At 43.8% G+C, this 23,721-nt stretch overlaps 1 protein-coding gene and 2 non-coding genes across 9 annotated transcripts; all 3 read left to right on the top strand.

Annotated features, from left to right (window-relative positions):
* Positions 1-2,681: 2,681 nt before the first annotated feature.
* nap1l1 (nucleosome assembly protein 1-like 1) lies at positions 2,682-23,260 on the top strand. 7 transcript variants are annotated; one of them, XM_042318046.1, is made up of 15 exons: positions 2,691-2,814; positions 7,832-7,873; positions 10,658-10,746; positions 12,565-12,694; positions 15,495-15,636; positions 16,361-16,453; positions 16,898-17,026; positions 17,555-17,626; positions 17,760-17,899; positions 18,475-18,640; positions 18,865-18,987; positions 19,102-19,134; positions 19,290-19,340; positions 20,313-20,348; positions 21,515-23,260. In XM_042318046.1, exons 2-14 carry the CDS (start codon positions 7,857-7,859, stop codon positions 20,316-20,318), a joined length of 1,191 nt encoding a protein of 396 aa, XP_042173980.1. In that variant the 5' UTR covers positions 2,691-2,814; positions 7,832-7,856; the 3' UTR covers positions 20,319-20,348; positions 21,515-23,260. The 7 variants fall into 7 exon arrangements, with proteins under 7 accessions (XP_042173976.1, XP_042173979.1, XP_042173980.1 ...); XM_042318042.1 differs by lacking the exon at positions 20,313-20,348 and having other exon boundaries at positions 2,682-2,814; positions 7,835-7,873; XM_042318045.1 differs by lacking the exon at positions 20,313-20,348 and having other exon boundaries at positions 2,683-2,814; positions 7,835-7,873; positions 12,592-12,694.
* On the top strand, positions 13,056-13,192 carry LOC112240789. Its single transcript, XR_006082825.1, has one exon. It is a non-coding gene; the product is annotated as a small nucleolar RNA SNORA57 (small nucleolar RNA).
* LOC112240791 lies at positions 17,972-18,101 on the top strand. Its single transcript, XR_002952122.1, has one exon. It is a non-coding gene; the product is annotated as a small nucleolar RNA SNORA14 (small nucleolar RNA).
* Positions 23,261-23,721: the final 461 nt, after the last annotated feature.

A 23,721-nucleotide genomic window follows, 5' to 3' on the forward strand; every position in this document is an offset into this window, starting at 1 on the left:
CATTTGGTTGAGTTGTGAACTAACGTTAATTCAATAACAACACAAATGGCCGTGTCTTTGGATTAAGGTAAAAAATTGGGTGAAAAAAAGTTCTATCAGTTTTCCACATTGATTCAACGTTGTCACATTGGAATTTTGTTGTTGAAATGATGTGGAAACAACATTGATTCCACCTGTTTTTGCCCAGAGGGAGTGAATGTCATGCATTGACTACAACACAATGGATTGGATACTCGTTATGTCTAAGTCGGAACTAGGAAACTCTGAAATTTCCGACTTGCTAACTAACTGGTTGATCGCGGCACGTGTATAACTATAACCAGTTAGCAAGTCAGAGTTTCCTAGTTCCGATTAGCACTTGAATGCGGCAATATTTAATATCCCTTTCTATATAGGTTGTGTTTTGAAACTATTGTCATCTGTTCGAACGCTGTACCTGATTTACAATAGAAAAGCTAAAACTTTGTCAATGTGAAAAATGATATGTTCTTAAGTGCCTTACCTGTATAAATGAAAAAATAAATAAACAACATCAAGATGAGCAATAGGGGGACTTGAACAGCGTGTTTATTACCCTATTTACTTATGAGAGGTTGTCTATGAAGACTCTGCTGAGACAATGTGGTAAATAGCATACCAGAAGTGTCACACGATTTCTGTTTTTTTAACGTGTCAAAACATTTTGAAATGTTTTTCGTTGCATGCACTAATGAACACTACCCATGAGTTTTAAAGATAAAATGTTCTCAACTTAATGGACTGAAACAGGGAGGGACAACCTGGACTTGTTCAATAGGAAACTCTGGTTTCCGTTTTCCGTGTCAAAACATTTTGAAACGTTTTCTGTTGTATGCCGTAATGAACATTACCCAGGAATTGTAAAGATCAAATTTACTTAACTCAATAACATGATATACAATACACTTGAATAAAGCTCTACTTTGTCACTTTGAAATAATAAATAGACTTATTAAACACTGAAGGGGTCCTGGTATTTATTTACTTTTATTTAACCTTTATTTAACTAGGCAAGTCTCCAACACTTCTCTGATTCTCTACAATTGATTAATGGGCACCAGTAATGATTTGTATCATACAAATAAATGATTTGGTCGGTGCTTATTTTTGTCCTGTTTCGGGAAATGTGTTTTATTTTTCAAATTCAAACGCCCCCTGAGACACCCTCGGATAATGGTGTCACAGCCAGCCATTAGGGTTAAATGTCTTGCTCAAGGGCACCGATTGATTTTTTCCCCCTTGTTAGCTCCACTAGCGACCTTTCAGTCACTGTCCCAACGCTCTAACCGCTAGGCTACCTGTGTGGTTATTGGCGTCAATGGCATTCACTGAAAGTGAATATCCACATCAGGAGCCCCTTGTCTTGGGGCCATGGCAGTTTTTATCATGATCATGAGTCATGATGCTACCAACTGTGCACAACATAAAACATAAATGTCAGAGTAAAGTGTATGCTCCAAGGGATCATTCTATTAATACTAAAGAGCTATGATCCTCTTCTTAAACATAAGGAAGCAGGATCACTTGACAACAACTACAGTCAGGTACAACGATAGAGATGATATAATTCATGAATTATAGGATCTCTATGGTTGCAATAGTCAGACATATTCATATACAATATCTGTTGTTGGAGCTAAAACACTCAAAACAATTATTGAGTAATAACTAATGAATGCACAACCATCTGTTATGCTGTATTGCGCAACAGGCATTGTAAAGTGTCAGTATGAATGGGAAGTGTTTTTGACAGGAACCCACATGTAGGAAAGACTTCTGCCAATTGGAAGATTTGGATCACACTTATGACTTTTATCTAAAACTGCTCTGAGTGTAGAATCTTTGTTGGGCCTAGTGAGTAATAGTCCGTCTATAGGCCTCTTGTTGATGTATGATTCACACTGTAATCCTCACATGTTGCCTAAAACTGAGTCTGGAGTCAAACGAGCAAACAATGCAATATTAGTTTTCTACATGAGTTAACAACTCTTATGGTGTTGCTAGGGTTAGGATGATGAAATCATCACCACGGACTATCCTTCCTCACAGGCTGTGGGCAGTCAGTATTCACTCTATCGTGAAGTGTCCACCTCGCGTACAGAGCAGCTTCTCCGATGTGTAAGAGAATGACAAATCCCACTGCTGCCACCAGTATAGCAGGCAGCGTGGAAGCTGCATTGGGGACTCGAACCGTGGAGCATGTGCTGCAGAAATAAGCTTCTAATTGACAGTATCATAAAAGCCTGGGCCTCTGGGCAGGAGAACGCTCACATCGGTTAAACAGGTAGCCTCTGGGCCTGGCTTAACCGGTGATCAAAATGAAGCCTTTTGAGGATCAATTCTATGACCAAAGGCTCTTTCTGATTCATATCAACTCATGGTACCAGCATTCAAGACAAGTCTAGGTGAATACATGTCATGGTTTGCTTTAATCCCCCAAGACAATCACTGTTCTAATTGGACCATACTGTCTGGGACCCAGGGAAATTGCACGTTGCTATGGTCTGGTTGGCATGGTGACATAAGATATGATGCAAATATGCATCTTGCAGAAGAAATTGTTTTAGAGTGGAATGACTAGACATATCTGATGACGATGGTGACAGAACACTTCATCAAATATTCTTGACCGGCCCCTCCCATAGGCTTAACGTTACCCTGGTTTACGTGATGACGCAAGATGTATATGAGCGCAAGCGGCGGGATGGTTCTCTCTTTTACCGCCATAAGAGCGGAGTCTTTTGCTTTGGGACCGCTTCACTGCGTAGATCCACCTAGTCAAGCCGCCAGCTAAAGGTAAGAGAATGACTTGAAATCACCTTAGCTTGGTCTTTAGCAATACAACGAAGTGGCGCATATATATATATATATATATATATAGTACTCCTAGATGGGTACGAATGTGGGGTTGTTCTTATCGTCTTGAACTAAATATTTGTGTGGATGTAGTCGGGAAGAATAGGACGGTAGCTTGCCAGCTAACTAAGTCGGACGGCTAGTAGCAGCCATTGAGAGACGAGAGGCTCCACCATGATGCGTTAGCTAGCTAACGGTTACATGCACGATGACGAAAATGGCTAATTTTCCGCCTTTTCGAGACGTTGTATTGTAAATTCAAACGCCATAACGTTAGTGACAAATCATCAGAATTTGCATCATTCAGTTATTGGTTTTATCGGATGTCGTGTCTTTTCAATTTAGACTTGACCTTATTTATTGACTAGTCTTTTTATGGAGGGTAGATGATGGGAGGGAGATGTGGTGGGTACAAGTTTTTGTGTCTGATCACTGTTCGTGCTATACCGCTAACTAGCAGGCTACACACTAAAATGGGACGCGTATGTATCCGTCTTTTCACCTGACTTTTGACATGTTTGTAGTTGGCTGGCTAATTTCGATAGCCACATAGCTAGCTAACGGTTCTCTTATTTTGGTCTGTAATATTATTTCAGGGTTCCAATATTTGCCCAGCAGGTCACGTTGCCAATCAAATATGGACTGTCACTTGAGTACTTGCCCAATAAAAGTGCGTATGCCAAACTAACGTTAGCTAGGTAGCTGTAACTAGCTAACGTTAGTTGACTTGCTGGCGAAGTAGTTAGCTAGCTAGAAACATGCACAACCAGTTGGCTAACGTTACCGCAAATGTATCCATTATAGTGCATGTGGTAGCTCACTAGCTAGATTCCTCGGAATTGTGTAATTTGTACGTTTCGGTGGTAGGTTAGTTAAATGCATATGCTACTTCACAGCTAGCTAGCTGGCCGGCTTTCTTTGTGGGTGAGAGCCATTGCTCATAGCTTGCCTTGAGCATGCAACACGTGGTCGCTGGGTTTGAAAGGCTCGTTGAAGGGATGTATGTAACTACCATTGGGGGATTTCAATCGCTGAAGATCTACTATTTTCACTTTCAGTGAAATGCATTGAACTACACTCATACAATAACAATGTTTCAACTGATATCACATCTAAAGCTGCCGTTGTTTCTGCCAATGCTTATCAATACAACATAACTAGAAAGGATTCGTTAGACATTCTAGCCACAGTTTCAGCTAGCTTTTGCCTATAGCTAGATTGTGTATTTTTGACTACTACATCCTACCTGGCTGTGATTTGTATGGCTAACTTTGGTCAAGAAATGAGGATGAACCAACTATTGTCGCAACTTGTAGACTGGATATTGGTCCTGATGACTCCTGCTAAGGCGACATTACATTTTTTGTTTGCGAGAAAAGGCCCTAATGGTATGTCAGAATTATTATTATTATTTATTTTTTAATTGAACCGTTTATTATCGTGCTATGGATGATGGCTGTTCCGGTATTGCTGTTTGAACGTCTCAGATGCTTTGTCTTTTGTCATTTTGTGTTCTGATGCAGTCATCTGCTACTCATTAAAACATGGCATTTATATGACTTTATCAATTTGAGTACTAATGACCCCTTTGTGAAACTGGCATGTAGAGTTTAGGTAATCAATTGATTGAAAGGTATTCCTGGAACTGTTGCTGAAACAAAACTCAGCTGACAGTGTTAGAAGCTACTCTTAAAATAGTTGCCCATGCTATCAATTACTTAACACTGGAAGTTTACTGCAAAATGCTAAGTTACTAGTTGAACAAAAATATATAAACACCTGTACAGTTTAGGTCCCATGTTTAATGAGCTGAAATAAAATATCCCAGAAATTGTCTTTACACACAAAAAGCTTATTTCACTCAAATACACATTTGTTTACATCCCTGTTAGTAAGCATTTCTCTTTTGCCTAGATTTATCTATCTAGCTAGGCTAGACAGTTTATAACACATTCTTATTTACAATGACTGCCTTGGAACAGTGGGTTAACTGTCTTGTTCAGGGGCAGAACCACCAGTTTTCTTTACCTTGTCAGCTCAGGGATTCTCTCTTGCAACCTTTCGGGTACTGGCCCAACGCTTCGGCCACCTGCTGCCCCAGGTAGCCTAGATAATCCATCCACCTGACAGGTGTCTTGTCAAGAAGCTGATTAAATGCTGGGGACAATAAAGGCCACTAAAATGTGCAGTTTTGTCACACAACACAATGCTATAGATGTCTCAAGTTGAGGGGGTGTGCAATTGGCATGCTGACTGCAGGAATGTCCACCAGAGCTGTTGCCAGAATTTAATGTTAATTTCTCTACCTTAAGCCACCTCATGGTCATTTTTAAAGAATTTGGAAGTATGTCCACCCAGCCTCACAACAGCAGACCATGTGTAACCAGGCCAGCCCAAGACCTCCACATCTGGCTTCTTCACCTTCAGGATTGGATGAGACCTGGACAGCTGATGAAACGGAGTAATTCTGTCTGTAACAAATCCTTTTTGTGGGGGACAAACTCAATCTGATTGTCTGGGCCTGGCTCACCAGTGGATGGGCATAAGCGCACCCATGGCTGCACCCCTGCCCAATCATGTGAAATCCATAGATTAGGGCCTAATGTATTTCAATTGACTGATTTCCTTATGAACTGTAACACAGCAAAATTGTTAATTGTTGCGTTTTTGTTCAGTATACATGTAGTTCACTATTTCCCAACACCATCTCGAGTTATGATTCTAGTCCCCTCTGACAGTGGTGCGTTCTTTACACGTCGCTGTATCAACATGTCTAAAGCATTAGTGGGATGCCTAGTTGACTGTTTCAGATGCAGTTTGGATCGTCCTAAATCTATTTCATCAGAGGAAATCCACTTTATCAATGTCAGACTGAAATGCAGTCATTGTCTGTATTTGAGTGGTGCTGTTGCTATTCTCAAGCTTTTTATGGCTAATAAGTGCTCTCGCATTGGCTATTGGTGGGGAATGTTTGATCTGTTCGCTGGCCAGACGTTGTCATGTGAATCTCATGGTGTTTTACAGGTCGATCCAAATGGTATTGGTTCACATTTTCCAAAATATAATTACGGTAGTGCAGTGTGCCGTTTTGGAATTTCAATGGCCAAAGTTTTGGCCTGGAATTATCCTCTTTTTGGTCCCTCTGCCCGGTAATCTCCCTTTCAGTTGCTTAACATTTGATTTTTGGACAGCTTTTCAGTTGGCCTATTTAAACTGCGCAGGTGAGTGGTGGGCAGCCTGTGCGCTTCTTAACCAATGGGCACAGGCCATTAGGAAGGTGAGGGAGAGAAGAGGAGCTGCTGAAAGATGGAGACAGTTGTGCATTTCAGACATTGCAGACCAGGTCTACATAAGCACTGTTAAACTGTTGCTAAGTTTCCCTGACACTTCCCTGGCATTTTTCTCCAACCAGGCCAGGAAACCTTCAATACTGATTTATCGCACAACAGCCTTGGTCTGCAATGAATTTGGCACTATAACATGTGATTTCCCCATACTTCACTCTAAGTACAGTGAAGGTTATGTAGTAAACATTGAAGGGGACATTTTTCTCTCAAGTATCTTTCAATTGAGAGACTTTGCCTTCACATTGGCTTTGATTGAGCTGCATGGAAATCTCTGCTGGAGACAGAGCTTGCCCAATAGAATATTGTTTGAATTTGTTTTCACTCATTCCATGGATTCAGAAATTATGTCTACCTGGCAGCTATTAAGATGTGGTATAATTTTGTAATTAGTCGAGTTCACCACATTTTGGGGATACCAGCCACTTTCTATTTAACTCACCACTTTTTTTAAAGCCCATTTGAAGACCACCGTCAACCTAATACCACAGTGTTAAGGAGAACCCTCCAGCAAATCATCACCTAATGCCTTATGTCTTTGGAGGTTCGGTCACTGCTGTGGTTGCATCAGACACTGGTGTGAGGTGTCTGGCTCCTGTGTTTCTCCATGTGTACTAACCCTGTGGTAAACATTCTCCACCCCGGGTGGGAGGGGGGGTCTGGAGCCTAAGTCAATGCCTAATGTGATGTGACTAATGGCTTTTAATTGTCAACCTTCATGTGATGGCCTCTATAACAGCCTGTATGGTCAAAGTGCAAGTCTGAGTGGGTCCAGCTGTGTACCTCTTCAATTGTGTTAAGGGTCACTGGCCCTGCGTGAAAGTCCTGTTGGACCGTACTAGCTGCGGTCTCTGCCCCCTCTAGGATTGGGTGCTTTACATAGCTCCAGTCCCCCTCTGCTCTCTCCTCCATGCCAGGAGGTTTATAGGGGGGTGCACGTCTAAACCGGGCCTTGCTTTGGTGCTGTTATCGGATGGCGTCGCCGGCATCCAAAGCCCCAACCCATGGCACACTGCGGAGCACAGATTATCTCTGCCCAAACCAAATGAGATGGGCAAGAGGTTAAGATATGTAGGACGATTTAACTAAGGCTTATGTTACTTAATGCCTCAGCACAGCTAACAGGGCTGTCAGTGAGCTGGGCGCTTGGGAGTTCTTTCATGCACATTTCACTAACCAACATGACAGGGAGCCAAAGCAGCCCTTTTTTGTTTTCATCTGGGAGTGGGAGGAGAAACTGGGGTAGGATTACGGTTGGTGGCCATTTTGCTCTAAGCAAGCAGAGTGCTTGGAATCAGATGTTCAGCCCTCCTGTGGGTGCTTTAGTTCACAAGCTCCTAATGTCAGTTTGCTACACACTGGGATGGAGATGTCCTCAACTGTATTGAATTTAAGGGTATGATATTATTTGCCTGTTGTAAACCTTCCATCAAACAAGATGATGTAATGCTGGTCTTGTAAATAAGTCCATTAGGGCCTATTTAAAAAAAATAATCTATTCCCAGAAGCCCTTTGTTTATTGAACATAAACATATTTCCTGCTGTGAATTAACAATTGTGTCAAAAGTAGCATGTATCATACATTGTCTAACTCTCTCTTCCCTTCCCTCCAGCAGCATCACTCGAGACTTGGCTAAGATGGCAGACATGGACAAGTAAGTGCATCCTCTCTGTTTGATTGGCTGTGCAGCCTGAGTTCTGTGCAGCAAGGATAGACACTTATTGCACAAGTGTCCTATACTAAAACAATCCCACCTCTGCATCGTTACCTGGGCCGTATCAATTCAGATTGATTTCTTTACATATCTTGGTGTTAGCCTTTAGGTCCAATGTTCGTCTAGCCGAAAGGCTGATTAGCTGTGTTTGTTTGTCACACACACACACACACACACACGATGGTAGTTCGCAAAACAAGTACCCACTGGATTGGTGGCAATAATAATATTATTCTGCCAGGTCAGCATATGCTACTTTGTGGTTAGCATTTAATTTAGAATATTCTTGGGGAAGCCTTTCCCTGTATACGAGAGTACTTTTAATTGTCATCATTGCTAACAGCTACAAAGTGGTAGATGCGCGAACCGCACAGACTGAGAAGGGAAATTCTCATTGCCTTTAAGAAAGTTCAGATGCATTCTGTTTATGTCTTATGATAAACTTCTGCAAATTAATTTTCAATTAATTTAGTTGATTCCCATCATTTAAATAAATGTTTGAATTTTGGTGATTTCCCCTCATGTCTGCAGTCTGATTTGTTCACCCAAGACATCCATGTACCAAAAACTATTTGGATAATGGCACAGGAATGTTGGGTGAAATCATGACATTAGTCCAATGCACATACAGTTTAGGAATGCCATTATCAATTTGGCTTCTAGTAGCCGTCAAATATTAGACACTGGTGGGTGTATATATCAAGCGTCTGAGTAGTGTTTACATTTTAGAGCACAGTTAATATTAATAACATGGGGGGTCCTGATCCTAGATCAGCACTCTTACTCAGAGATCCCTGGTCCATACGTCTGCAGAGCTGAGTCAGTCCTCTTCCCCTGGTATCTGATGCAGAGGAGGATGGCCAGCTGTCGATCTCACTGCGGAGACGTTTCCTCGCTGGGCTGTGGCTCGCTGTGGCTGTTTACTCAGCCTGGGCTGCTTGGGATGCCATGGCTGGGCTTGGGTTACGCCGGCTCCCTCCAGCCACTGAAAACACCTCCCTGAGTTTGAGTAATGGGCCTTGACCCTGGTCCAGCAGGCCTGTGGCTGTCTCAAACCACAGGGAACAGGCAGACAGTCAACTGTTTATCCCTTCATCTGCCTTATTATATACAGTACTGACTGCAGTAGTGTCTGGCTGAAGTTTCCCCTATATACAGGTCTAGCATCAACTTCCCCTCACCCAATCTTAACCTTAACTTCTTTCGGATTGTCCCACCTCGACAACATCCGGTGAAATTGCAGAGCGCCAAATTCATATTAAATCACTATAAATATTTAACTTTCATAAAATCACAAGTGCAATACGTCAAAATAAAGCTTAACTTGTTGTTAATCCAGCCACCATGTCAGATTTTTACAAAAAGGCTTTACGGCGAAAGTAAACCATTCGATTATCCGAGGACAGCGCCCCGCATACCAACACATGAAAAACATTTCAACCAGGCAGGTGCGACAAAAGTCAGAAATAACGATATAATTCATGCCTTACCTTTGAAGATCTTCTGTTGGCACTCCAAAATGCCCCAGAAACATCACAAATGGTCCTTTTGTTTGATAATGTCCTCCTTTGTATCCCCAAAATGTTCATTTATTTGGTGCGTTTAATTCAGAAATACACCGGTTCCAACTTGCCCAACATGACTACACATTATCTAATAAATTACCTGTAATCTTGGTCCAAACATTTCAAACAACTTTCCTAATCCAACCTTAGATATCCAAAAACGTAAATAATAGATCAAATTTAAGACAGAATATAGTGTGTTCAATAGCGGATAAAAACAATGTGGAGTGAGCTCCAGTTCACGGTCGTCACATGAGTCCACTTGGCTTGACACTCACAATGAACAGCCCTACTTCATTTCTCAAAAGAAAAACATCAACCAATTTCTAAAGACTGTTGACATCTAGTGGAAGCCATTGAAACTGCAACCAGGTTCCTCATAAATATAGTTTCCTATTGAAAACAGTGACCTCAAATTTTTCCCTGGTGGTTTGTCCTTTGGGTTTCGCCTGCCAAATAATTTCTGTTATCGACAGACATAAATTAAGAGTTTTCTAAAACTGTTAATTATCTTAATCTACCAATTGTATGCATGTCCTAGCTTCTGGGCCTGAGAACATGCAGTTTACTTTGGGCACGCTTTTCATCCGGACGTGAAAATACTGCCCCCTATCACAATGAAGTTAACCACTAGTGGGGGGAGAAATGCAAATCTGACCCAAGATCAGTGTCTAGGGGTAGCATCATCCTATTTTACCCCATGACTAACTGCAGGGCAGATGCTAGCATTGTAGCCTGACGCCACATGTTTGACATTATGTTGATCAGGGGCTTATTCAGATAGAAATGTAATTATTTTCGCACTGGTTCGGAACCTGGTTCATGGATCAGTATGAGCGGTGTTTAAATCCAGTGTTAGATGAAACTTCAGTGAGGCAGGGGAGCAGTATACCCTTTGTGCTGTGTCCCTGTTCACTCTCTGGGAACATTGCCTCCTAGTCTGTCAGAGGTACTGTGTGGAGGCCTCTATGTATTAGTATTGTCTGACACACCCCTCCTTTTGTATCGAAGTAATTATTAGAGTTGAGTTTCCCTATTCTACACAATCGATATAATCACATACCATCTAAACAGTACATTGCTTTTGTAAAATTCCATTCCTGAATAAGCTCCAGGTGTCTGTTTTGACTGATTTTTCTCGGTCTCTGTGTGTGTGCAGTAAGGACCAGGCTGAGCTGGACCCGGCAGATTTGGAGGACGTGGAGGACGTGGAAGAGGAGGAGACTGGAGAGGATGTCAACAGCAAAGGTAAGGCTCAGCACCACCCGCCTAGGAAGCGACTGGGATTGTTAACCGTTAATGTCTGCCCACCGTGGATTTGACTTCAACTGAACAACCAACAGTGAAATCTGAATCAGTTTGACATGAGTGTCATGAGCCTCTGCTTGCTGGTCAGTCGTTAATGTTAGGTTGACAGTTGAATTAAAATCCTCTGTGTCCACACTCTCTAGGTTTGAAATCTGAATGTTTTTACCTGACCATGAATTATTAAGAATCCTGCTTTGTTTAGAGGTTTAACTGGCAGTCCTTTGTAGACTGAATTAGATGTCTCTCTCTGCCCCAGGTATTTATAGCCCAGCAATGCTTATCGTCTCCCACCACAGTGATATGTCACAATGATCTCACACACACTTGACAGAGGCTTTCATGCGGCCAGAGCCTAACAAATATCCTAATTATCGTCTGATATCTGTAATGACATTCGTCATCAGTAGAAACGTCCCTTGTCTAGAACAGATTCAGAACATTTTGCCGTCCCACTCATCCCTGTCCCTGCTCCGCTGCAGCACTTTGAGCCACTCATCCCTGTCCCCGCTCCGCTGCAGCACTTTGAGCCACTCATCCCTGTCCCTGCTCCGCTGCAGCACTTTGAGCCACATCCCATCCCTGTCCCTGTCCCTCCGCTGCAGCACTTTGAGCCACTCATCCCTGCCACTCATCCCCCTGCTCCGCTGCAGCACTTTGAGCCACTCATCCCTGTCCCTGCTCCGCTGCAGCACTTTGAGCCACTCATCCCTGTCCCTGCTCCGCTGCAGCACTTTGAGCCACTCATCCCTGTCCCTGCTCCGCTGCAGCACTTTGAGCCACTCATCCCTGTCCCGCTCCGCTGCAGCACTTTGAGCCACTCATCCCTGTCCCCGCTCCGCCGCAGCACTTTGAGTTGTCACTCAGCTGAGGAGTTGGCCATTTCGTCCTTAACGGCACCCTATTCCCTCTATAGTGCACTACATTTGACTATAGACCCTGCCCAACAGTAAAGCACTTTAGGGAAATGGGGGGGTATTGTTGGGACAGGCACAGCAGGGCCCTCTAATCCAAGGCGTAAGGAGTTGAAGCGTGGTGTAGGTAAATCAAGGCAGGGAGAGTATACCTGCTGACTGTAAATTATGCAGCAGCCCTCTGCTTTGTCCCATGGGCAAAGCGTTTGTTCTCCGCTTTGGAAATGTCTCGAACAGCTTTTAGGAATAAGTTTACTCCTGTTTGGTAGAAGGGAATACTTTGATTATAATGCTCGAGTCGAACTGGAGTCTTCAAGCAGCGGCTTGGATACTCTGACCAACTGACTGATCACTAAGCACATTTTTATCACCGTCTTTCTCGGCTAGAAATGTCATTATTTTGGAACTGGTTCAGGGTTGGAAGAAACCGTATACCCTTTGCGGTCTCCCTGGTTGCTCTCTGGGAACATTGCATCCTAGTTTGTCAGATGTTCTGTGGAGGAAACACAGGGCTCTGTGTCAATAGTGTGAAGTGACTTCCTTTCCTTGTGTCCTCTCATTCGTCTGCACCTATCTGAAGAGGCTTGATGGGTGGCAGCGTTTTGGCAGTAGCATTCTTCTACCTGTTCAATACTGTCAGATCAGTGAAGATGAAGGAAAGGAGACAAGTGAAGGGAGCAACCTGTTGATTTAGATTTATTTTTCTGACTTTGTCTGTCCTTAGTTGACCTGAAAATACTTGGAGTTGCCACCCCTAGAATTTCTTATGCAGAACTCCCTCCTTCCGTCAATGTATCTGTCCGTATGGTGTCTGATGCTATGAATGGTTGTTTGTGTCTGATGGTAGTGCCTGGCTTTGTCCGTCTCCCCTCAGCTCGTCAGCTCACCGTGCAGATGATGCAAAACCCACAGATTCTGGCTGCGTTGCAGGAGAGGCTGGACGGCCTGGTGGGCTCGCCGTCAGGATACATGGAGAGGTGAGAACCCCCAACCAGGAGAGACACAGACTTCAGCCTTACAGATTCTGGATGGAGACAGTCCTTTTTCAATGGGTGTTATCGGTTGGATGGACAACAGATTGTCCATCAGAAAACCCCACTCTGTTTTGTGTCCTGTATGTACTCGTCCGAAATAGTTGACTTGAGGTGACGGACAGTGGCTGAATGCATCGACGATTTCCTCAGTGTTCCTGTGACTGGCCATAGCCTGACTCTGTCCCACTCTGCAGCTCTGGGGGACTAGCCTAGTTATGCAGCCCTGCTTTAGATGTTAAGGCTCCAATAGAAGTTCTTCTCACTGAGGTAGTGGTCTTGTTATTTATATATAATACTTTCAAAACTTCCATTCTTGGCATGCATGCTTTCTCCCTGTACCTGTGTATGTATGTTATGGAGGGATAACAAGGCCAGTGCTATGTCTTCGGTGCCAGAATGTTCCTTGTCTTCTGGTTCTGTCCTCAATTCGCTGGTACATCCCTCTGACATGTCTGTGGGAAATGATTACTGGTAGTTTAGGCTGAATCTAATCTACAGCCAAAACCTATTTTTGAAGGTGCTAGAGGGAAAACTGAATGTTTCTGCACACTCCGTTGCTCTGATTTAAGGTCGACTGACCAAAACTTCAGCGACTATTTATAGTGTAGGTTGACAAAATGAGGCATTAAAGGTTCATCCTCTGGTTCTCGCATCCTTGAGGTAATCACTTATCTGTGCGTGATTGGGTATGCGAAGGTAATGCTTTTCATTCAGGGATTTCCTCAAGGAAGGTTGCCTAGTTACATTATTCAAAGAAGGCCACTGCTACAGTGATTTAGAAGCTGCTGCATTCCCCTTTAAAGCAATGTCCCGTAACTGTAGTCCTCTAGGTCTGCTCTGTGCTGGGTTGTCCTTTAGTATGCAAATTATTTGGCCATGGTGAGTTGGAGTTGACTCCTTGGCCAATGACTTCACGAAAGAGCTATGGGCATACAGACATGATGCCTAGGCACTAGGCATTCTGGACCCAGTTGTGCACCTCTTGTTTTGGTGTTGCAGTGAAATGTGTTTTTAAAAGTGGTCTCTGCATCAGTCTCAAAAACCAGCGTCCTAAAATGTAAACCGATGCCCTATGTATCATTCTCAGAGTAGCGTTGCTGATCTAGGATCAGATCACCCTGTCCATGTATTCTTATTCCTTATCAAAAAGGCAAAACTGATCCAAAATCAGCACTCTTACTCAGACGCTTGATACATACCCCTGATCTGACCCAATGCAGATGGTATTATGGCTCCCTCCTTCCACCATTCCACTCGCTTCATATGATGAAACAAATCTGTAGGTTGTCCAATCAAAAACACACTTTTTGACCAGTGGGTAACATGTTAATTTTGGTCCTAACCTTGTCTATCATAACCTGTTCAAGTTATTTTAGTTGTTAGGGTGGCCAGAGTTAGGGTGACTAAATCAATGGAAGCCCAAGGGTAAAATCAGCTGTGTAAGGCTACATGAGTACTTGACAGGCTCACTTTCCCATTGAACTTGCCATCTTCTCAAATCCACAGGACATAAAACAATGGAGGTAAGATCGATGTTGAGACATGACATGTAGTATTTTAGTATACTCTTATTTGAAGTTTCATTTTTTTCCCCTTCTAAAAAGAGATCTACATCACTGAAGTGTCAACAGAGCTCTGAGTACAAAACATTAAGAACACCTGCGCTTTCCATGACAGCCTGACAAGGTGACACTTGTTAAATCCAATGTGTGCCATTCAGAGGCTAAATGGGCAAGGCAAAAGATTTAAGTGCGTTTGAACGGGGTATGGTAGGTGCCAGGCACACCGGTTTGTCAAGAACTGCAACGCTGCTGGGTTTTTCACACCATTTGTATCGGCGATGGTCCACCACCTGAAAGACATCCAACCAACTTGACGACTGTGAGAAGCATTGGCGTCAATATGGGTCAGCATCCCTGTGGAATGCTTTCCACACCTGACTTTCTGAATATAATGATACGTTATAAAAAGACCCTTTCAAGGATTCAGAACATGAAGAATAATTTGTCTTGGTACAATGTATTTTATAACATAAGGGACATCTTATCACCACCAAAGCATGTTTTCACCCACTCAGGAAAGAGTGGGTGGACACCCTAAAATCTGTGTAGAAACATGCTGTTTTTAAACTGCTCTTGGCATGGGATTCTTGGCCCAATGTCGTACCAAAGCATTGCAGCGCGGGATATTCTGCCATCTTGATTAATGGACGTGGCTGTGGTTTTTCTGGCCTCAACAGATTAATTGTGCCCTCCTCACAATTGGAGCGTGTGGCTGTGATGAGCGTGCACTTCTGCATATTTTTTTTGTTTAGTTATTGTGGATCTGGTCCCTTAATGTTTTTTCCTGTCAGTGGATGCCAGTACTTCAGATCTCTAGCGTCCCCTCAGTGGGGTGCTGTGCCAGAGGGGCTTGGCTGTGGTTGCGTAACGCCAGGGCTGAGGTGACCAGGCCATTACGTAAAATGTCGTTTTTCCAATGTCAGTGGAAGTAGTCCTCTACTTCCTGGTCCTAATGGTTGAATTCCTAGCGGAGGAAACTAGATCCTGCAGTCATTCTCCCCGGCACTGTGTTGTTCTGCATAAAAGGGTCTGCATGCGTAAGTGTTTCTTTCATTGATGTTTATTCCCGTTGTCAGAGTTTGAGGCTCCAGTATCTTGTTATATATACCACCATCTTTGGACAGTCAAGATGTACTCTTTCACCGTGTGGGATTCTGACGTTTTTCTCTCCCCGTGTCCAGCTTACCAAAGGTAGTGAAGAGACGGGTCAACGCCCTAAAGAACCTACAAGTGAAATGCGCCCACATTGAGGCCAAGTTCTACGAAGAGGTCCATGAACTGGAGAGAAAGTATGCCGCCCTCTACCAACCCCTCTTCGACAAGGTAGGAACACCCCTGTTATGTTCCTTGTATCAATATGATCTCCCATTCATTGTACCTTATAACTAAGCTGCATTTGACTGGGCACTTTGTGCTTGGGTTGTTTTCATTGGTGCGAACCTTAGTAAAATGGGCCACTTTTTGGCCAAATCCAGGTAGGTCCCTCCATGTTTTGTCCCAAAACGTTATTTGCTGTGACCGGACTCCGTGGGCGGGGTTTCCAAAGAACATAATTTCCAATTCACACATGCATATTAATTCACTTGTGAAATAGTACAAATGTAAGCACCCACCAAATTGTTCCTATTAATGAATACACCCCAGTATTCTCAATCTAGTGTTGATCAGTCACTCCTCTACCCATGTGTAGTTCCTGCTGCTGCCTATCTAATGCTGACAGACTGTAGCTTTTACCCCCCCGTCCCCTCTTTGGAGCGGACTGGGATTTAGCAGAATCCTCTGACTAAAGAGCTGCAGCCTGTTCCAGGGATGCAGATGGAGCTGAGAAAATGGGGTGGGGTCAAGCTGGGATGCTCACACATGCAGACTGCGTGACCAAACTGCTGTCTTGTGTAAATAATGCGCTGGCTTGGCACCTCAGCCCCTAGTCCTTTATCTTGGTTTAAACACATGACTGTTCTGGGCTTTTTGTTAAATGTTTTGCTCTGGCCTCCTGGCTGTTGGCTTTACAGGGACTGACTGTTTTCCTCCCCCCCTCTCCCTCCAGCGAAGTGACATAGTTAAAGCAGCCTATGAGCCCACAGAGGAGGAGTGTGAGTGGAAGGCTGATGAGGAGGAAGAGTTGACAGTAAGTAAGCAGGTACAGGTGACTCCATGCCTGCATGTCTTATCTAACCTGGGGACTTCTACTGTCTGGTGCTAACCTGGGGACCTATACTGTCTGGTGCCTGAGCAGGTTTTATTATTCTAACCTGGGGACTTCTACCTGTCTGGTGCCTCAGCGGGTCTTATTAATCTAACCTGGAGACCTCTACTGTCTGGTGCCTCAGCGGGTCTTATTAATCTAACCTGGGGACCTCTACCTGTCTGGTCATGATGACAGGACCAGGAGGGTGTACCCATGATTGACTTATTGGGTTCTGACTGTTTTGGTTCCAGTAATGGTGGTGGATGTGCATTTTATATATAGACTATTTAGAGGTTTTAACCAGGGACTCATGTATCTTTTCTGTTTATAGGCATCTGTGAAATGGTGCATTAAATCCCCTTTTTTGTTGATCTTCCTCCTGCCTGTTTCTTCTAGGAGGAGATGAAGGAGAAGGCCAAGGTGGAAGAGGAGAAGAAGGATGAGGAGAAGGAGGACCCCAAAGGCGTTCCCGAGTTCTGGCTAACGGTTTTCAAGAACGTTGACTTGCTTAGCGACATGGTGCAGGTAGGCGGGCAGAGTGTTGGAGGGAGTGGAGGACTGTCAGCAGGAAAAGAGACTAGAGAGCAGTAGAGGAAAGTAGGTCAGCAGACAGCTGCTGCTGCTCCCTAAAGATGAGGCTTCATCACCACCTACAGGCTTGATGAGGCAATTTCACCCCTAAAAATAGATGGTGTATACAGACAGCACACATACAGCACACTTGTAGTCCTGGACAAGCCCTCAATGAGTTGAAGCAGGTGACTTTGTCCCGGGCTACAGCAAGAAGGTGATGTTTTGGGGGTGGGGTGGGGGGGGATTGGGAAACACTGATTTTTAATTGCACTCTTATCAGAGCGACTTCGTCAGTGTATTTGAGGTAGGTGAGACCACATCACAGGTATTGGAAGTTAAACGTTCCTCAATGAAACGGCTGTCGGCTAAATCTGTGCTCGTAAGAAAAGAGAAGGTGTTGGTGCCAGAAAGACCAGTACAACGATAAGGTGTTTGTCTAGATACCATACCAATGTTCAAGCTGCTGTTCATGTTTTACAGGAACATGATGAACCCATCCTCAAGCAATTACAAGATGTCAAAGTCAAATTCTCGGACCCTGGCCAGCCCATGGTGGGTCTGTGCACCGCACCGCTCTGCTGATGCAATTCTCTACCGTTCTATCAATGTATTGCAAGCCAATGAATCTTGGGTATTCCCACTGTTCCCAATATTCAACTCTTTCTTGCTCTTTTTCTCTCTCCAGAGCTTTTCTTTAGAATTCAACTTTGAGCCCAATGAGTTCTTCACAAACACTTTGTTGACAAAAACCTACAAGATGAGGTCTGAGCCTGATGAGAACGACCCCTTCTCCTTCGATGGGCCTGAGATCATGGGCTGCACAGGGTAAGACGCTCTGTCAAACTGCTCCTTGTCGTCCCATAGAGATCCTATTCCATTAGGATTCTTAATCCTATGCCGCATCCTTAGTAAACCCCCTAGTTGCTCATCGTAGCCTCTGGGACAAGGAAGGATGCTAGATCAAACTAGAGATCCAAAGCTGAGAGTCTTGTCCGTGTCTCTTGGTTATTTCAGCTCTGGGACAGTCATTGCAGGCACTAACGCTGTTTGTTTCATGAGGGGTGTAAGGGTCATGTCAGTAGATGGAGTTTATTAAAAATTCTCTCCTTTTAAATGAATATAAGATACTCAGGTTTATGCACCCTTCTGTTGTCTGCTAGTTTGGTCAGTTACAACAGACTACCTTCTAACACCAAGACATGGGTGAGGAATGACCCGGTTTGTCAAAAGAAGTGGTCCTTTCTAACAATGCAGCATGTTGACGGGGTTCTATTAAAACCTTTGGCTAATCTTAACCTTTAGGGCTCAAAGCAACATCTACACTGTAGTCATTGGTTGGCGTGTTTAGTCCTGCGTCTGGTCTCCTGGTTACCCTGGTGTCCACCGCTCTCGCCCCACAGTTGTACGATCGACTGGACGAAGGGCAAGAACATCACCCTGAAGACGATCAAGAAGAAGCAGAAGCACAAGGGGCGTGGCACAGTCAGGACGGTCACCAAGACAGTCCCCAACGACTCTTTCTTCAACTTCTTCACCCCGCCTGATGTCCCTGAAAGTGGAGATATGGTAAGTAAATGCTTTCCGTAGGCAGTGCTTGAAGTGGACTGAAGTGAGGTCAGGTATTTATTTTTGTTGCCGTAACTCAGTATTTCTCTTTATGCAATATAATTTTGCCGGAACTCAAGCAGTAGAACATTTTGGCTGCGTTCCAATTCAACCACTGGTGCGGTGTGGCCGAATGGTGATTCTCATAGCTCTGACTGACGTGCCGGTGACTCTTGCCCCTCCAGGACGAGGACACTGAGGCTGTCCTCGCCGCTGACTTTGAGATCGGCCACTTCATCCGCGAGCGTATCGTCCCCAGGGCTGTGCTGTATTTCACGGGGGAGGCCATCGAGGATGACGATGATGATGTGAGTACCCACCACAGCCTGTGTGTAATGGCCTCATCCCTATCCTAGACTTCTGAACCAAGCCACTGGCCTTCACATGTGTTCCCCTAACACTGGTGTCCCCTCTTGTTGCAGTACGATGAGGAGGGAGAGGAGGCTGATGACGAGGTAAGGCCTTAGCTAGCTAGGTCTCTTCACCTGGTCCTCACTAACCCACTCCTGTTATTGACCTTAGCCATGGTCCTCACTAACCCACTCCTGTTATAGACAAACTAGCTAAGGTCAGTCTCAGTGTTTAACAGTTTCCTCTTGTGTTCTCCTAGGAGGGTGAGGAGGAGGGAGAGGAGGAGAATGACCCTGACTATGACCCCAAGGTGGGTAGGAGAGCTTATTGTTGATGTTATGACCTAATGTGAGACCAATGATCAGAAGTATCAAATTTCAACATACAGAATTGAATGTGTACCGCTACTCCAAATGCATCATGAACACCAGCCGCCATGATGGATTTTTCTGTCTATATACTACTGCATCCCACGTCGCCTCAGAACACACAGCCTTCGGAACCGTTTCCCTGTCCCCTTGCCTCTAGTGTAAGGGCTGGATTTCCAGACACACATTAAGCCTGGTCCTGGACTATAAAGCAGTCTACATTTGTGTTTTGGTACACCAAAGTACATTTTATTTCCAGTGGCACGCTGCATTGGCCTTGCAACACTGTTGCAGTGCTTTCTGTGTGGTGGATACGTTGGATTTATGAAATGTATGTTAGATGGCTTGACAGAACTGGTAGCAGAAGGTGAATGTTGAACTTTTGTTACACATCAAAATGATGCTGCATAACATTTTGCTCAATGACGCTATCGGTGTGATCGAGGCGTTAGTCCAGGACTCGTCTCATTCTGTGTCTTGGAAACTTCTAGAATGAGAGTGATAGTAAAGAGTGGTATTTCGAAATGGTCTCAAAATATCACTTCAAGAACCTAATCAAATACCCTTTTGTGAGCGTCTGGTCATGGGGAATGTGTTTTCCCACATTTTCTTTTCAATGGAATGCCTTGAAAGCATGTTTCTACTTGCTGTCTACATCCTTGTTAAACTGAGACTGCATGGAAATTGGACTCGGATACTAAATCTATTCAGGTTTTGACTTTCAGTTTCATAGCTCTGCATGCCAAAGCTTTATTTGATTTTGTTTGGGTGAATGGGAACAGTACTTCTCTTTGCTGTATAAAGCCTCTTGAATTCTGTATTCTGCCTATTTTTTGCCTTTTAATTCATTAATGTTCATCTCCAATCACTTGGCACCTTTTGTCAGCTATACTCTTTAAATTTTTCCTCACTAGGTTTAAGTGATGTCTGTAGAAAATAACCCTCTCCTGGTAGGTACAGCTTGTGAATTGTCAGCTTACCGCACCCCGCCCTCCCTCCTGCACCTTTTCATTTTGACACCTCCATTCCTCAATCTCCTTGCACCCCCACCTTCCACCTGCACTTACAACTAACATAGTGGCTTTTTTATTTTTCCCTTTAACTGTAGTGGGTGATGCGTTTGAGTTCTCTTCTGTATGTTGAAGCTAGTTAAACTTCCCTCCAATTTGACCCTATTTGTCTTTGTACAAAATATTTTTTGACACCAATATTTCCATTTGTTTGGAGAAGAATAGATCGTTTGCCACACCGGTTTTGTGGATTTTTATGTTTTTGAGTCTTAAGCCATCGCTCTGTTCATTATCTCATTCTTCACTTTTGTACTCCAGAAACTGTAGTCTACATCTGGAAGGATGCTTGTTAATTGTCTTTCTCCCATTGGACATGCCTGAATTGTCTGCGTGGGGTGAATCCAAACTTCCACTTCAGTTGTATTTTCACTTGGTCTCCCACTGACATCGATGCACGACTAAGTGAAAGTTTGACTAGAGTTGAAGTTCAGCTTCACCCCTCTGTCCTGGAGAGCTGTTGACCCCTGTAGGTCTGTTTATGGCCCTCTCCCTGCATTGCTGCCAATAGACTTCATTAGTTTTCCTCCCCTGTGAAAGAAAGGCATCTGTAGGACATCAGTGGCGCACCCCCCTCCCCATTAATGTTATGAGCACTACGGGTTAGTGCATTTACACTATGGAGGTTCTATGCAGCAGTAGTGAAGGCTCTCAAAGTAGTTATTATACATTTTAAAGTTTAATATTTAAATTTTGAATATTCACCTCCACATTCCCATCTCCATTGGTGTCTTGGACCTTGAATTTGGGTGGTATGTGTAGTAATGCACCCCCCCAACACTGGTCTGATACCAGCGCACATTGCCTCCTTTTTTTTCCAGTGCCATACTTTAAGAACATACTAGTATGGATTGTTATTGGGTCACTGTTCAGGAGTCTCTAGCCTAAGTGCCAGGATGACATTGCCCTATACCCTGTCAATGTTTGTCTCAAATGGACATAGAAAAATGTCTGAAGCATAAACGTGTGTGTGTGTGTGAGAGGGTGATAAGTGTGTTATGTTTGGTTCTCAGTTCAGCTCTAACGTCCTCTCTTTTGGTCTCTTGCAGAAGGACGCAAATCCCCCAGCCGAGTGCAAGCAGCAGTGAAGGCTGTGGCTTTGAGGATCAACTGCACTGTAACAGCTTCTCAAATAAAACACTTACTTACGCCTTATAATGTTTTGTATTTTTCTTGGTAGAAATAAAAAATAAAGGGTTTCAAGATTTTTGTTACAAAACCTCCTAATATAATGTGAGCAGTGGCTCGATATGCATAGTATTTTACTAGACCCCCCCCTGTACAAATAGTTAGAATGCCACAAACTCCCTGAAAGCATGATCTTGTTTCTCTCACTGCTAAACTAGTTTGGGTTCTTGTGAAGTTTTTGTTGTATTGCTCTTGGACAACAGCTGTGGTTAGACTGCATTGAGGCAGGTGATGAGAAAGTCAACCTATTCCTTTTCCCTCGCGCTACCAAAGTTACCGGTCAGTTCAGGTTGTGAGTTGGAATTCTTTGTCATTGTATTAGTGGGCCTCGAGCACGGTCAGAGCAAAACACTGCATTTAGTCATGGCTAATGAAAAACTTTGAATCGCTGTGCACATTCGGTCATTCAAGCATGCCATTTAGAGCAGGGAAAGTGGTTATTGGCCACTTGTTTGGGCTGAATCAAGTTGTCAATCTAAAACATTCCAGTTTGCAGACTGACAGGCATTGGATGTTTTGAATGCTCTCTTGGGATGAATATTACCTCGACTACATGGTCTGATTTGTTAAAGAAACAGAACCATGTGTTAGCTGCTAAATTTAATGAGCCGAGTCTGCAACTTATTGGTTTCTATAAAATACTTACTGTTCTTTCTGAATTTTAATTTGCGTTAAGGGAATGTTTTTCCTCCAACACGCAGCTTGGTCTTGTCCAGTCACTCCTTAACATTCCAGATTTGACGAGGGACAGTTCCAAGGTTTCGCCAGCAGGGGGCACCCCATGCCCAATCTGCTTCAGGCTCTTGTTAGGCCTACAGTTTACTTGTCTTTTTCTATAGCACTTTGTACTACTTAGTCATGTATCAGTGGTGTCCTCTATGGTTGGCTGTCGGTCCAGTAGCCCTTGTGCAAATCGAAGTGAGCAGTACTTTGGAGGTGGCCGTGTCATACAGCGCCCTGACGATGCCCTATGGGCTTTCTCCTGCGCCATGAAACATTTCCCTGTAATACATGATCCTCCCAAGTGCATTACTCTTTAATTTGGGAATCCCACTTGACTTGTGTACTCTGATAGCAATAGGTTCGCAACGGGTTCCCTTCGGAGGAAGAAAACGACCAAATTCAGGCTTATGTTGGCATGTGGTTGTGGCTTTTGAGCCTTGTAACTCTCGAGGTTAAGCTCGTGCCGGTCTGGTCCCTGAGCATACGGCTAATTTATCACTGTGAAGGAAAGGTGGCAATGAGTTCTGGTAGAAGTCCTGTCTGACTGCCCTCTGTAGCCAACCCCACCCAGCAGGTCACACTGAAGCATGTAAGAGCAATACTTAGGGAATGGAAATAAAAGGAAGTAGCTTAAGCCCACCCACCTTGTCCTTTAGTGGAAACAGTCATGTCGGTGTATGTTGGGTGGTGGCGCCCTCGCTGCTGCCTCTAGTGGAGCTCTAGGGAGTACTGCTGCAGTCAGTAGGAGATTACGTCTGGACTGTTCTAGGGATGACTGGATTCTGACTCCTTGAGCAGCTGTTGTCAAAGCTAAATGCTATGCTACAAATACTAAATGTACTCAATAACTGTATGTATATTCATGAATAAATTGGTTAAACGTGTTTTGCGTTTGTTCCTTGTCTCTGCAGTGTCTCCAACATGAGCTGCTTGATATTTAAACACTGAGCTCTAACATTTGTGTAGCTCATTGAGGTGACCAGTTAATTTGTCATATGTACAGACTACAGTAGGTGTAGTGGACTGATTACAAGTTCTCTAAATCTATTAAAATTTGACTGTTGGTACACACTGGAAACTGAGTGAAGAACCCAGCAGCGTTGCAGTTGACACTCAAACTAGTGCACCTACTACCATAGCCCGCTGAAAGGCAGTTAAATATTTTGTCTTACACATTCACACAATGTCTCAAGGCTTAAAAATCTTTTTACCTGTGTCTTCCCCTTAATCTACACTGATTTAAGTGACATCAATAAGGGATCATAGCTTTTATCTGGTCAGTCTGTCATGGAAAGAGCAGGTTTTAATGTTTCATATACTCTTGTGTATATTGAACAAAAATATA

The sequence above is a fragment of the Oncorhynchus tshawytscha genome, unplaced genomic scaffold (genome assembly GCF_018296145.1).
Source record: "Oncorhynchus tshawytscha isolate Ot180627B unplaced genomic scaffold, Otsh_v2.0 Un_scaffold_10343_pilon_pilon, whole genome shotgun sequence".
Taxonomy (NCBI): Eukaryota; Metazoa; Chordata; class Actinopteri; order Salmoniformes; family Salmonidae; genus Oncorhynchus; species Oncorhynchus tshawytscha.